This window comes from Tenrec ecaudatus, chromosome 1 (genome assembly GCF_050624435.1).
Source record: "Tenrec ecaudatus isolate mTenEca1 chromosome 1, mTenEca1.hap1, whole genome shotgun sequence".
Classification (NCBI taxonomy): Eukaryota; Metazoa; Chordata; class Mammalia; order Afrosoricida; family Tenrecidae; genus Tenrec; species Tenrec ecaudatus.
The window spans coordinates 52,420,577-52,435,406 of NC_134530.1; the positions used below are offsets into that span (position 1 = coordinate 52,420,577).

The following is a 14,830-nucleotide window of genomic DNA, read 5'->3' on the forward strand; positions in this document are numbered from 1 at the left end:
GGTTCTGTCTTCCTTTTAGAATACAAGCTCCCCGAGAGTAGGGTTTGTGTGTGTGTGTGTGCGCGTGTGTGTTTTAGATCTCGCCCCAGTCTCATATTAAATGCTGAATAAAATGTCAGTAAGACCTTGTGAAATGAATGGGTTTCCGGACAGAAAGCCAGGTCTCAGCTCTGACGGGGACTACAAGCTGGTTGGCCCTGATCCAAGTCCCGGAATTTCCTGACACGCAAGGAATACGTGGCCTTGGGAACGTCACAACCTCTCCTGGGCCTCGGTTTCCCCACCGGGGACAGCGATACTGCATACTTACGAGGGTTACAGCCAGGCTGGATGGGCACACGTGGGTGCCTGGCCTGCGCTGGCAAGGCTGGGCCTGTGCAGGTCATCAGTGAGTAGAGGTCCAAAGATACTCACCACGGTGGAAGCAGAACCAGTGCAACGGAAGAACTTGATCCACACCAACATCTGCCTGATCCGTGATCTATCTATGAGGGGGTAGTTAGGGCTCACGAGAGAGGGGATTGAATGGTATTCGAGGCAGGGAGGCCGTTCCAGAAGGCGCAGGGCAGGCGCAGGCGTGGGCCGGGCGCGCCCCGGGGTGCTGCGCGCCCAGGCCGGGCCGCGACGCGGGCGGGGGAGGGGCGCGCCGGGCCCCGCGGGCGGGAGCCGGGCAGCAGGGCGCCCTGCCGCCAGCAGGGGGCGCCGCGAGACCGCGGAACGCTCGGCCGGGCCTGACGTCAGCGCCCCGCTCGCCCGGGCTCCCGCTCTGGACTCCGCGCCAGTCCCGCTCCGCGCCCCTCCGCTCCGCTGCTCTCCGGCTCGCCTCAGGCTCGGCTCCGGCTCCGGCTCCCCCAGCGCCTGGCCCCGCGACCCGCGGCGGCGGCGCGCGATGGCCCGCGCCCAGGCGCTGGTCCTGGCGCTCACCTTCCAGCTCTGCGCTCCCGAGACCGAGACGCCGGCAGGTAAGCGCGGCGGCGGGACCCGGCTGGCCCCGCCGAGCCCTGCGGGCCGTGGCGTAGCTCGGAAGAAAGTGCGAGAGTCGGCTGACTGGGCGTGCGGCACGAGCCTGCTCCCTGCGTGCGTCCTGGGCTGCGCTGTGCGATCGTGTGCTCGGGGTGCTGTGTCCGCGAAGGTTGTGCGCCCGTGAGTTTGGGTGCAGGAAGGGGTGCTGGGTGTGCTGTGTGGCCCCGGGGACGTCGGCGTGAAAGTGTGCATCGGGGCACGGTCTGCGCGCTGCCCTGTGGGTCTTCCAGCGTGTCCTGTTGGTGCAGGCGAGCGGGCCGTGTGTGTTGCGTGTGCATCCGAGTTCCGTTGTGACTGGAGTTGCATCTGCAAATGTGTTGCGTTTGTTTGCGTTTTGCTGGGAGTGCTGTTGTGTGTCTGAGATGTGCGTGTGGCCGCGATGCGCCGGGTCCTCTGCCCCAGAGGGGACCAGGGCATGTGTGTGTGGTGTGTGTGTGCTCGCGGGATTCGTGGACGTGTGCGCAGGGGCCCGGGATGTGTGTCCGCGTACCGGGGGCGTGAGGTGGACGTGTGCGAGTGTCAGGGTGTGTGTGCGCGCCGCCGGGGCTGCGGGGGTCCGAGGGAATGCCCCGCGTGCCGGGGATGCGTGTGCAGGAGCGTGTCGGGAGCCGATGTGAGTGTGTGCGTGTGCCGTGCGTGCTGGCTGTGTGTCCAGGAATGTTGTGAGTGCGTGCGCGCCCGGGCCGGGGCCGCCCGAGGGGGCGGTGGCGGCGTGTGTGTGTGTGTGTGTGTGTGAGTGCGCGCGCGCGGTGTGCCTGTGCGGCCACGCGAGGCCGGAACAAGTTGTCGCGGCGGCAGGCGGGGCTTGAGGCCCGGGGAGGCGCGGGGCCGCGGCGGCCGCTCCGACATGTCGGGTCGTTTTGTTGTTGCCCAAGTTCCGCGCGGCGCCCGGGCTGCGGAGGGCGGGGGCCCGGGGAGCTGGAGGCCTGGGGCTGGCCGCGGGACGGCGCCCCCCCGGGGGCCGCGGGGCTCCCCCGGGACACTCCGGGGTCGGCCCTGCAACTTTGTGCGGCCTCGGGCCGGCCGGGCCCACCGAGTGTGTGCGTGTGCGTGTGTGTCTCCGCGCTTCTGCCCGCTGCTGCCATCGCGCTGGCGCTGGGCGCGTTCGGAGGGTGTGTACGTGAGGGTGAGGGCGCCTGTCGGAATGCGTGTGTGCCCGCGTGCACCTCGCAGGGTGCGTGCTGGGCCGCGGGCTGGATGGGTGCCGGGTGTGTGTGCGCGTGTGTCTCCCGCCTCCCCCCACGAAGAACCGCGCAGGCCGGGGCTCCCGGCGCGTTGCCTCTCCCCTGGGGTAGCGACGGCTGGTCCTGCCCTCCCCGGGGCCGCAGCACCCCGCCCCACCGTGCGCGGCCCCTGCTCGGACCCGGGGATCCGGGCTGAGTGCGTGCTCCGGGGAGCGCCGCGGCCCTGGTGCGGCTCCTCCCAGCCGCCGGCCTCGGAGACGCCCTCCCGTTTCCCCGCCTCCGGGATCGAGTTCGCGGCCCTGGCGGGGCGCCCCCCGGGAGCTCTCGGGGCTACCCCGGGCGCCGCGGGCGCCGACTCCGCGCTCCGAGCGCCGCTGCAGCCGCGACCTACGTTGGCGGTGCCGGCGAGACGCCTAAGGCCACCTTCCGTTTGTCCCCGCCCACTAGCCCCCCTGAAACCTTGCCCCCTCCCCCACTCACTGTCGCGGGAACCCGGCGGGCCAGCGATCCGCTCCCGTTACCTACCCTCGGAAGACCCTGTCACAAACTCCTGCTAGCAACGGGGCGCGGGTGGGCTGGGGGCGGCGGAGGGGGCTGTCAGGAGTGGGACCTTGCTCTCAGTTTCCTCCTACGCCGGAGGGTCGTAATAGCGGTCTATGGTATCTGGTAGACTGTACAGTAGGGTTTGCTTGCGAATGTAAGGGAACAAAAGACGGGACCAGGCCCTGCTACAGAGCCCCGGGGACTGTGATTGGTTGACAGAAGGACGCGGGTCCAAATTCTGCCTTTGCCACTTGTAGGCTGTAAGCTCTAGGGCAGTGGTTCTCAACCTGTGGGTCGAAACCCCTTTGGGGGTCGAACGACCCTTTCACAGGGGTCGCCTGATTCATCACAGTAGCAAAATGACAGTGATGAAGTAGCAACGAAAATAATGCTATGTTCGGGTGAGGGGGGGGATCACCACCACATGAGGAACTGTATGAAAGGGTCACGGCATGAGGAAGGTTGAGGACCACTGCTCTAGGGGCAAAGCCACTTTTGCTTCTAAGCCCATTTCCTCATCTGCAAAGGAGGTGGCAGTGTGGCCGGTCAAGTTCCGAGGACTCATCCTCGTGGAGATTAGTATTAGAGCGTAATTCAGAAACCCTTGCTGAAAAGAGCAGGGTCAAGCCTGCCCCACTCAGGAGTTGTCTGCCCAGCTCCCCCCCCCCCCTTGCCTCCTGAGTCCCCTGAGAGGTCGGGGTGTGCTGTGGGTGTGCAGGAACAGAGAGAGGCTTGTCCAGTGGTTTCAGGTTGGGCAATAACGGCTTGTCTGGGTAGCCTTGCCTTCCTTTCTCTTTGAGGCCAAGGGAGGGGACTGAATGGGCACTGGTGACAGAGTGTGCAGTACCAGGGCGGCCACCTTTGAGCTCCTAGGTCAGGGACCATACAGGATGGCCTCCTCAATTGCCCAGTGCACCCTGCCCTTATTGCCTTCTTTCTTGAGTTAAGCCAGGCTTATAGGTGACGTGGCCCACAGGGCTGGGTTTATCAGAGTCACAGTCTTGCTCCTTCCCTCCTCCAAGAGCCCTTCCTGCATCCGGCTGTAGGCTCTCCTTATGCCTGTCTCAGGGACTCTCATCTGATCCCTTCTCTCGGTCCCTAGCCACCTCACCCCTCCGCCCTCTGAGTGCTGGTGCTGGGGTTCTTTCCAAAACCCTTCAAAGGCTCCCCGCTGCTTTCTGGACAAGTCCTTCCCTCTAGCCTCTACTGCCAGTCTGGCTCTGCCTGGCAGTGTGACCAATTTACCTCTACACTCCAGTCGCCTACCATCTCCTGGGTCTTCTCCTGAAGTGGGCATTCTCTCTAACTGCACCTCTTTGCTCGGTGCATACCTGCTCCTCATTCCGGTCTCAGTTTAGACTTAATCACCTCCACCCTGAAGCCTTCCCTGGTTCCTCCCTGTCCTGGAGTGGGAGTAGGGGAGCTGTTGATGGAATTCTCATATAGCATTGTAATTATTGTACCTGCAGCGTCTCCTCGAGAGGCCCGGTCTTCTCAGACTGTGTGCTTGGTGAGGGCAGGAGTGGGGTGTTTAGCTCACCTGGGCGTCTTCAGGGAGGGCACAGGCCTGGTGCCCTGGTGCAGGTTCTGAGTAAACACAGATGGCATGAGAGGACTGGAGTTGAGTGGGTCAAGTTCAGAGCTGGACTCGCCAGATGGGGGCACACTGACTCCACTGGAGGGAGGGATTAAAGAAACAGGTTTCCCCTTCTGGAATCTAGAAAATTCTGCTGGGGTATGGTGTGGTGTTGGGAAAGGGCCATGTAGGGAGTGCCTTTTCAGGGCTGTGAGCCGGGGAGGTAAAGTCTCTAACTGGCAAAGAAGGAAGGAAATGGGCATCTTGCCTGCCAGTCCCTCCCCCAGATTGCCAGCACTGCTGATCCACTGGCCTCCAGCCCCGCCCCCAGCAGCTGGCTGAGCCTGTCCAGCCCCCCAGCCTCAGCCCTTTGTGCCTGAAGCCTGGCCGTTAGTCAGACAGCATCAGTCCCAACTGTCATCTGAGCGTCTGAGCGTGGGGGAGAAGGATCTTGCTCCCTGCATCCAAAGGGGAGGAGGGCCTTCCAGGCACACCGACCTCCTCTACCCTTAGTCTCAGGTCTTGGGGTGGCCAGGGGGGTCACAGCCTCAGTCCTGACTGCTTGATGGCTGCCGGCAGGGCCGAGTAGCTCCTGTTGGGGTATGTCCTGGAATGTCCCTGTTGTGCTTGTGTGTGTGTGTGTGTGTGTGTGTGTGTGATATTGTAGCCTGGGTACAGGACACATGTGGCTTGTCCAATGTGTTATCACTGAGATGAGTCTGGGTGGGGAGGTGACCACCGTGTTTCTGGCCGGGGAGCCTGATATTGAGGTGTCTGGGTACTGATATTGCATCCTCTCTGGGTCCGGAAGTGGGTGTGTCCATGTGTCTTGAGTCCCCAGGTTAATAAGCGCTTATGCTCAGGGATGTCTCTGTGTTGTGTCCAGGTGTGGACTGTCCAGGTGACTGGCTATCTGAGGATGCACCCAGGAACAAAGTCGGAGTGTTCGTGTGTCTGTCTGTAGATTTAGGTGTGGGGCTGCCCCGGGGACTTAGTTATCTCATTCACTGCCATTGAGTCCATGCCGACTCATAGTGACCCCACGGGACAGGGGAACTGCCTCTGAGTTTCCCAGACTGTAACTCTTTATAGGAGTAGAAAGCCCCGTCATTCTCCAGAGGAGCGGCCGGTGGTTTTGAACTGTGGACCTGGTGGATCGGAGCCTAACACATGCCAGCAGGGCTCCCCTTAGTTATCTAGTGCTTCTATAACTGAAGTGCAAAAGGGTGGTGTTAACAAACGAGTTTAATCTCTCACAGTGTCTGAGGCCAGAGTCTTCCAGGGCCTTGTCTCAAGGGGAAGGCTCCTCTCTCTTGGCTCAGGGGAACATTCCTTGTCTCCTTCCAGCGGCTGGTGATCTGGATATCTCCAAGTCTTTGGCCATCAATCCTCTTGTGGGTCTCGGAGGTTCCCAGTGCAGGGAACCCAGAGCTGCTCCCTGACTCTTCTTTTTGGTGGCACTGAGGCCCCTCTTTCTGTGCTCACTTCTCTCTCCTTTGGTCCCTTGTAGGAAGAGGTGATGCAGGCCACACCCCAGGGAAACGGCTGTGGCCCAGGTATGAGTGGTGCCAGCCTACCTTCATCTCTTTACAGCTGAGTGGCTGATCACATCAGATCACATCCTAGGGGGGTGGTGACATCATTATAAAACTGTCAAACTACATCACGATAAAACTTTGAAGCCACTGAACATCATGACCCCAGCCAAGTTAGCACAGCCCGGTGGTGGTGGTGGTGGTGGTGGGAGGCACAATTCAACCCCTGGTGCCTGGTGTCGTCCAGGAGTGTGTCATTGTGTCCAGGAATGGCCTGTTCGTGGTTGGGTGGAGAGTGTGTTAGTGACTGTGCCCAGGCAGGGGCCAGGGATGGAGGTTGTGCCAGCTCGGCTTCTGCCACCCTCTTCTCTGGGGCTTGCCTCCTGATCTCCCTTCCAAAGCCAAGGCGCTCTGGAGGAAGCCCCAGGGGTATGGCAGTTTTGTAACGATGTAATTGGACAGTGGCATCATTAGGACCACGGAGGAAAGACCAGTCAGTTCAGAGCTGGCTTACCTGACAGAGCTTTCTACGGTGATGGGGATGTTCTGCACCAGCTTCCTCCTAGACAGAGGCTGTTTGAGTCTCAACTACTGAAGTAAAAATGCAGTCCCTTAGTTGCGCAGGCCAGGCTCCAGGTCTTCAGTAGCCCCCGTGGCCAGTGGCTCCTGCACTGGACTGTGCAGCTTGAGGGCAGCTCCATCCGACGAAGGCTCTGTGGGCAGTGCTAGTCTAGAGGTGGGAGGCTCGCCTGGCCCCCCCAGGGGCTGGAATTGTCAGCAGGGCTCTTCACGCACCACTGCCAAGAAGTGTTTGGTTGAGTCCATGCCCCCTTTTCCCAGCCTCATTGTTTACGCAGGCATGATGGCAGTAGCTCCCGCCTTGGTCTTCATTCCGCTGCCAGCTCCTCTTGTTTCAAACTGCCCACTGCCAGTGGCATTTCCAAGGCAGGCGCAGGACGTTGCCATCCTGGCGCCCTGCTGAGGCTCTGCAGCACCCAGGGGCTGCACACTACACCTGACATGGTGGTTGAGTTCCTGCGGGTTCCCACCCTTGCGTTTGATTTTGCCAGTGATGCATTCTCAGGCTACCCAGGGCCTGGCACATTCTCCAAATTCTCCCACAATGCACAGTGTGCATAGGTGCGCACTGAGAGCTCCCTGACGGAGGTGGGTGGGGAGGGGGCTTGATCATCTTCACACCTTCAGGGCAGGTCAACCCAGTAGTGTTGACCTTAGTGTGAACCCCAGACGCATAGGAAAGGCTAGGCTTGGGTGGGGTTGAGGGCAGCCATGGGTGGGGGTGGTTTGCCTTCTTGGTTGGCTCTGGGCAGGGCTACCATTCACCACCCGCCCCCCTGCAAGTGGTCTGGGGAGGATCCCTGAGGTGGACAACTCAGATGCAGCTGTATTGGATGACCCACGAGTTCTTGGCAGACCCAGAGTGCAGAGCCCAGGTCCAGTGGTCAGTCAGAAGCGTCGAGGTCTAGAGAGGGGTTTCAATGGGGGCTGCTGAGGTTTCGGAGTTGGAGGGCAGAAGCTGGGGGATATTTGATGGGTAAAGTCAGAGCTGGGGTGACAGCCAAGGACAGGAGCCACATGGTGGTCAGCAGATAACTGGGAATTTGTTTGGTGGGTGGGAATCTCAGGAGGTGGGGGGAGTAACAGCTGTGGGGTGGGAACAGCTGAAGTTTTGGGAGACAGTTGGGAGATGAGAGGATAGCTGGTATGGGGCTGGGGACAGATATGGGATGGAGAGACCAGGGAGCAATGGGGCAGTTGGGTGCTCAGGGGGACCACTGGGAGACCTCAGAAATCCCTTGGGATAAGATAGGTGGGTCTCAGAGTGTTTGCGTGTGTGTGCGCATCTGTGGCTGTGCTTGGGGTTGTGCAGGTATGTAAACATGTCTGTGTATCTAGAGTGTGGTGGTTAAGAGGATGGACTTCCAATCCAGGCTGCTACTTATTAGCCATATAACATGCTCTAGGCCTCAGTTTGTCATTTGTGAAATGGAGGTAATAATGTGTGTTTCATGAATTTGTTGGAAATTTTTAGTATATATATATATGCATATAGGATTCTTGGGGGCGTGGTGGATCATGCATTGGGTTGCTAGCCACAAGGTCGGTAGTTTGAATGTACCTGCTGCTCCTCTAGAGAAAGAAGAGGCTTTATGCTCCTGTGACGATTTCAACCCACTAACAGAGGCAGTTCTCTCCTCTGTCCTGTAGGGCTGCTATGAGTCAGAATTGACTCAAAGGCAATGAGTTTGGGGTTTTGGATCTATGCATACTTTTGAACACAACAGCACTGTGCAAGTGTTAATGATTTCTGTGTGTGTATGTGTGTGGTAGGGTTCAAATCCACCAGCTGCCACAAGAGAGACAATGATGGCAGACTGCTTCTGTAAAGATGTGCAGCCTAGGAGACCCACTCGGCATGATGGCAACGAGTTTGGTATTTTGGATGATGTGGTATGAGTGTGAGTGTGTGTGTGCCTTCCGTGAGCTCCTAAAACTTATTCTTGGCTTCTGATGAATCCAGGTCTGGGATGGGTGACTCGCCATGCTGGACACCTCACGTCCTGGCCTCTCCTCCTCCTCCTGTTTCCTTCCGACCCTGTGCTCGCACCTGGTCCAGTGGGTCACCCCTTTGCCTCCTCTGCCCTGCCCTGGGCTGGGGGCCAGGAGATGTAGTTTAATTGTCCAAAAGCCTTTTAGCAGACTCTGCATTCATTGTCTGCTAGTGAGATGAGGCCCGGCTTGGATACAAATCCCTGGACATTGTGCTCGGTTCTGGACTGACGGTCTAGAGGGCAGCAGTAGCTTCATGCTGGGCCCGTGCAGAGTCACTGGGATGGAAGATGTTGGGTGTAAGGACCAGAATAGGGGCAAGCCAATGAGGCCTAAGGCCCCAACCCAGGGCGTGAGCTAGTTCAGCTTGGCAGAGCTGAAGGCAAGTTTTTCCAGTGGTCAGTACCTCCCTCCCCTCACACTAGGAGGCATCTGCAGGCCTTCTGGTAACCACTAGGGTTGTGGAGCCAACCCTCACCACGGGGCTGCGATTCTGCACGGTACTGGGTGTGTGCAGCTGCCTGGCTTCTGTACACTGCACCCTCCCTCCGGCCTGCAGTGGCACTGTCATTTGTAAGCCGGCAGCTCTCTGCTCTGCTGCGTGAGCTCACTGGGAAGGGAGGCTCTCTCCTGGGGTTCTGGATGGAGCCTGCACCCTGCACCATCGCCCGATACCAACACAGGCCTTTCGACCACCTTGCATGCTCACATCATAGAGCTGTCTGCTCCCCACCATGGCACCTCCAGGCCCAGCTGCATAGCTTTGGGAGTGTGGCTTCTCTCAGGGGTTGGGGTGTCTCTGCCTACACTGCACCGCTGCTTGGCACCAACAGATGGCATGCCACCACAATGTTTCTCATTTGCATCCCACAGCAGCCTGCTGGGCACTGCATTTCTGCCATGGGCCTCCACACTGCATGTGGGCTTCCCAGAGTTTCCGGGCACAGCTCCTCTGCAGCCCACCTCGGCCAGCACAGGGCGCCTTTGCCTCCTCACACAGCACTTTGTCCCCCTGCATTGGGTCCGGGCCTTCTCTGCACCACTGCTGTGGCAACACTGCCCCAACTTTCATGCTGTGACCACTGGGGTGTTGGCTGGTGCCCTGCCCTGGGGAGTGGATGTCTTCACTCAGTGAGCCCCACAGTACACGCAGCTGGGGACCACCCTGCTGGCCTGGCTTCAGGACTGGTCTGGATGTTGAGGGCAGCCCCTTTGCCCAGCGGTCCTACAGCGTGTCTGTGGGCAGCCTGGATCCTGCCATGGACCTGGTCACTGTTGGGGGTATGCATTCTGCTGACTTCCAGTGCCACTCGTCCTGGTGGCATAGTGATTATGTGTCAGGTTGCTAACTGCAAGTTCAGCAGTTTGAAACCACCAGCCACTCTGAGGGAGAAAGATGAGGCTTTCTACTCCCATAAAAAGTGACAGTCTCCCAAACCCACAGAGCCCGTTCTACCCTTGTTCTATAGGGCTGCTATGAGCTGCAGTGGACTCTACGTCAGTGAGTGAGAGGCTTCTCCACTGGGTCTCCATGCTGGGCCGCTTCTTACCACTGTGCCTGGGGACTGCATTGAGCCCAGAGTTCCACCTGGCCTTCCACCCCCTGCAGTTTCTTATGCATCCCGTGAACCCATCCTATCTCTGGATGGCTCTGCACAGCTGCCCCTGGGCATAGTCTTTTCTGTGAGATTTCTTTGGAGCTCCTTCAGAGGAGCCCTGGTGGCGTATGGAGCATGTTGTTTTGAGCTGCACGACCACAAGGTTAGCAATTTGAAACCATCAGCCACTCTACAGGAGCAAGATGAGACTTTCTATTCCCATAAACAGTTACAGTCTCAGAAACCGATTGACTCAATGGAGTGAGTTTAGTCTCAGGAGAGGGAGAAGAGCTAGTAGACTTGAACTGATCACCTTGGGATTCCTCCACACACCTGCCACATAGCTATGAGCACCAGCCCCATACTCCTCTGTGCTGCCACCTCTGCCACCCAAGCCAGGTGTCTGCCCGGGCGCTGCTCTTGCCCGTGTGCTCTGCTCCTCTGCCATGCATACCCTCGTGCTGTGAGGAGCTGCTGCTTGCCAGGTGACCTGTGCCCTTCAACACCCTGCCATGGCACTGCATGGTCTCCACACCCGTCCGCACACGTCCACGCTCAGACCCCGGCCCCACCATCTGCTCTGCATCTCTGTGTGGTGCAGGCCCCTGCACTGCGTGGGGGGCCGAGAGTCCTTGTCCCCAAGACCTCTGCACAGCACAGCCCTCACCCCACCCACCCTCAGTGTCCCTTGGCTGGTGTTAGGTGCTGCCTACTTGGCCTTGAACCCTGTGCCCCATGATCCATAGGGCTTTCATTGGCTGATTGTCAGAATTAGATCACCAGGCGTCTTCTTCCTAGTCCACCTCCGTCTGGAAGCTCTGCTGAAACCCATTCAGCACCTCGGGATCACGCAAGCCCGATTGGTGGCTGTGTGAGGTGCATTGGTCAGGAATCGAACCCAGGTCTCCCGCACAGGAGGCAAGAAATATACCACTGTGCCACCACTGGCTCCCTGACACTGCCAACATGGCAGCTCCCGTTAGCTCCAGGATTCACCAAGCAAACCAACCAGGGAGCCAGGGAACTGCTCTGGCTTAAGTCTGTCCCCCCTGTAGTTGGCAAGCGTTCTTTCACGCTCAGAGGAGATGGCTGGATGTTGGCATTGTGGGCCCTGTGTTGGCTCCTGTGAGTGATGCCAACTCTGCTTCTTCTCCTGGTGACCCTGGCTGTTCTCCTTGGTTGCAGCTATGCTGAACCTTGGGTATTTAGAAGGTGGGCATATGGCTGCCAATGCTACCCTTAAGTCGATGCTCATTGTTTATTCAGGTCTCTGGCCAGCAGCTCCAGGGACCCCTGGTGTAGGGGAGTCAGGGCTGGACCTCTGCACTGGGTGGGGTTGATCCAGGTCAGACTAGCTGAGGTCATGGGGTCAATAAATGGAGCCACTGTTGATCATCTGCTGCATTACACACAGGTTTAGGGGATGGGGCTCAAAGGCTGAAGCCAGTTCCTGAACGAGAGGCTGTTGCTTAGCCGGCCTGAGAAGGAGCCATAGTTGGGCTGGACATAGGGTTGGGTTGTACCCAATGTCTAGTGGTGAGGCCAGGGTTGGTTCCAGGGTTGGGTTGGGTGATGTCGATAAGCGTGTGGCTTTGGCTGATGAACTAGTTAATCAGGGTTGTCAGCACAATGGGTTAGGTCAGCAGTTCTCAACCTGTGAGTTTTGACCTTTGGGGGTCGAAGACCCTTTCACAGGGATCACTAATTCATAACAACAGCAAAATGACAGTGATGAAGTAGCAACGAAAATAATTTTATGGTTAGAGGGTCACAACCTCATGAGGAACAAGGGTTGCGGGATCTGGAAGGTTGAGAACCACTGGGTTAGGTGTTGGGCAATGGGCTCGTTGTTTTGTTTTTGGTGGTGGGGGGTCAGTTTGTCATTGGTCCCCAGGCCAGGGGTGGGGCTTTGTTTGGAGCTAGTTGTGAGCCCAGCCCCACATTTGCTCCCTGTTGGGAGAAGGTTTGTTTCTTCTGGGCCCACCCTGGGGAGCTGGGTGTTCTATTGACCAACCAAAGGGGAAAAATCTCATTGCAAACAGGCTCTGTTTACCTTGGGGCTTCAGAAAACATTGTGGTGGGGACTGCAGACACAGTTGGCACAGAGCTCTTTTCCCGTGTTTGGTGCACACCTGTGGGTGGTACACACACACACACATACAGATTCCCTTTGTCCCACCACGTGCCCTCACCGCCACAGAGGGCACCTGTACATGGCTGCGTGGGCCCGAGTTCCCCTGCACAGAAATAGCTGTCAGCACACCCACAACTTCCTGTGAGTGCCCTGCCTGGAGACCACCCTTGAGGCCCCCCAGGTCATCTGCACAGCCCTCTCCCTCCAGAAGATTTCTCTCTGGAATGCACACTCACCCGAATGGAGTGCGAATCCCCGGGCTGGCGTGACCCTAGAGGTCCCCTGGCTCCCTGGTCTCATTTCATAGGTGAGAAGCAAGGGTCCAGAGAGAGCAAGTCACCTGCCCAAAGTCACCCAGGCTCATCAGGAATAAGGCCTCCTCTGCCAGCCAGCCAGGTGTGCGCAAGTTGTGACCAAGCAGTCCCTGTCACAGCCATTGGTGCACAAGCATACGATTAAACTCACCACCCCCTTCATGTGGGAACACACACAGATTCATACCAGGGAACCCCCCTCCCACACTCTGGCTCTACCTCCAGAGGTTGCCTTGCCCCTTATATCTGCCCCCCCACCCATCCAGAGCCCAGCGGATGTGGATAAGCCACCCCTCCCCTGCCTTCCCAAATTGTGGTTGACGGTTGCCTGAGCAACCGCCTGGCAGATTGGGGAGATTAGCTGAGGAATGTAGCTGGGCCAGTTGGAGCTGGGGTTGGGTGGGGGTCCTGGATAGGCACAGCCTACTCTCTCTGAGGGGCCCCCAGTAGAGATAGGGTACTGGGGGGGGGCCCAGCAGACTGTTCCCAAAGCTTGGCCTAAGGGAAGGGAGTGCCCACGTGAGCAGTGGCGTGTGGGGCTGTGTGTGCTTATTCACCTGTGCCGGGCATCTCTGGGTGTGATTAGGGTCTATGTTTTTTGCCTTCCCGGTGAGGACAGGAACTCTTTTTTACCTTAGCACTTTCTGACATCTGACTCCGCACCCGTGGCTGGGCCCCAGGTTCCCTCCAGTGCCCTTTGGGTGGATACCCAGGCCCCCTCTCTAAGGCTGTGTCATCTGAATCCACCTCCCCCAGCTCCCCAATGTGCAGTGAGGCCAACCTCCTCACCCTGGCAACAAAGGCCCCCCATGACTGGCCCTGGCCCCCACCAGCTCCAGTCTCATTGCCCACAGCTTCAGCCAGTCTCGGCCCCTCCCTGAGCCCAGCACAGACTGCCTTCCTTTGCTACTAGGAGGTCCCTCAGCCTTTAGTCCCGCCCCTCTCCCATCTCCACTGGCCCAAATAAACCCTACCCATCCTCCTAAGCTGAGCTCAGAGGGACCCTCTCCTCCAGGAAGCCTCTCCTAGCGCCTGCCTCACACATCCCAGCTCCCGGGCACATGCCCATTGTCACCCTGCCCAGTGGCTTTGACCTTTCTCTGCTTTGTCTTTTTCTTTCACCCATCTCCAGACGGGAAGCCCCCAACCCTTCCCCCACCTAGGGCAGGGCTGAGCCCTAGGCAGGCTTACATCTGCTTCTGTCTCTGTCAGTCGAGCCAGCCTGGGATGCTTTGCAAGCAGTGTCGGGAAGAAAGCGCCTTTGAATGCACGGCATCAGCGCACGTGGCCAGCAGCACGTCACAGCCCCTTTTTGTTTGTTTGCGTTTTCCCTCCCTGGGGAGTCACTGGGTGGTGTGAACCTTTGGGCACTTGACTGCTAGACGGAAGGTTGACAGTTCAAAGGCACCCAGAACCACTGTGGAAGTCAGACTTGGGGACCTGCTTCCTGCAGGGGGTTGGAGCCCTGCCAACCCCACAGTGCCTCTGCGCTGCATGCAGGGAGCCCCGGGTTGGACTCACCTCCAGGGCAGTGAAGCACAACAGCCTCCTTGAAGAAACTAGCAAGTTTGAGCTCCAGCTTCTGCACTTTGCTGGAGGGGTGATGGTGGTGGTGGTGGAGGTGGTGGGCAAGCCACCTAGCCTGCCTGTGCCGCCGCTTCATCTGTGCACCTGGAATAACAGTCACAGTAGCTCTGGGCCGCCTAAAGGTTTGGCTGCAGACGCGGGGTTGCGTGGCAGCCAGCCGTGGTGGTGGTGGTGGTGGTGGTGGTGATGCGTGTGTGAGCTGTGCCCAGGACCCTATGGACAGAGTTGGGAGGGAGTCCTGGAGCCCACTCTTCCTCGGAGCCCAAAGTCTGACCTAGCTCTTTCCCCTGGGCTGGAGGGCTGTGGCCCTGGTGGGGCAGTGGGACATGCAGGCCCGAGATCCGCAAAGTCAGCAATTCGAAATCACTGGGACTCCTCTGAGAAAGACAGGCTTTCTACTCCCTTACAGAGTTCTGCCTCGGGAACTCCTAAGGGCAGTTCTGCCCTGTCCTGTAGGGTGGATATAAGTTGATCTTGACTCGGTGGCAGTGAGTTTGTTTTGGGTGGGCTCTGGGCTCCTTGGGTCTCCAGGGAGAGTTGGGACTGGGCTTTGGGGCTCCTGGCTCCTGAGGGCCCCAGGATGGAGGGGATGGTCTCCACCCACCCCCGGCCATGAGGCTGATTCCCCCAGCACAGGGTGAAGTGGGGAGGGGCTGGGGCTGGGGCTCCAGCTGTCATCCTATAGGTAGGAATCGGGCACAGCTCAGAGAGGGGTGGGTGGTGGGGGTTGGGTAGAGGGTGCGTGGATTGGGATGGGGAGGACAG

The 14,830-nt window shown here is 58.9% G+C and overlaps 1 protein-coding gene across 1 annotated transcript in view; it reads left to right on the forward strand.

Moving 5' to 3' along the window:
* The first annotated feature begins 889 nt into the window (after positions 1 to 889).
* PTPRU (protein tyrosine phosphatase receptor type U) overlaps positions 890 to 14,830 on the forward strand; it is an 87,549-nt gene continuing 73,608 nt past the window's right edge. Inside the window, exon 1 of the mRNA XM_075538802.1 lies at positions 890 to 962. Coding sequence (XP_075394917.1) covers positions 890 to 962 — 73 coding nt within the window. The remainder of the gene's footprint in view (positions 963 to 14,830) is intronic.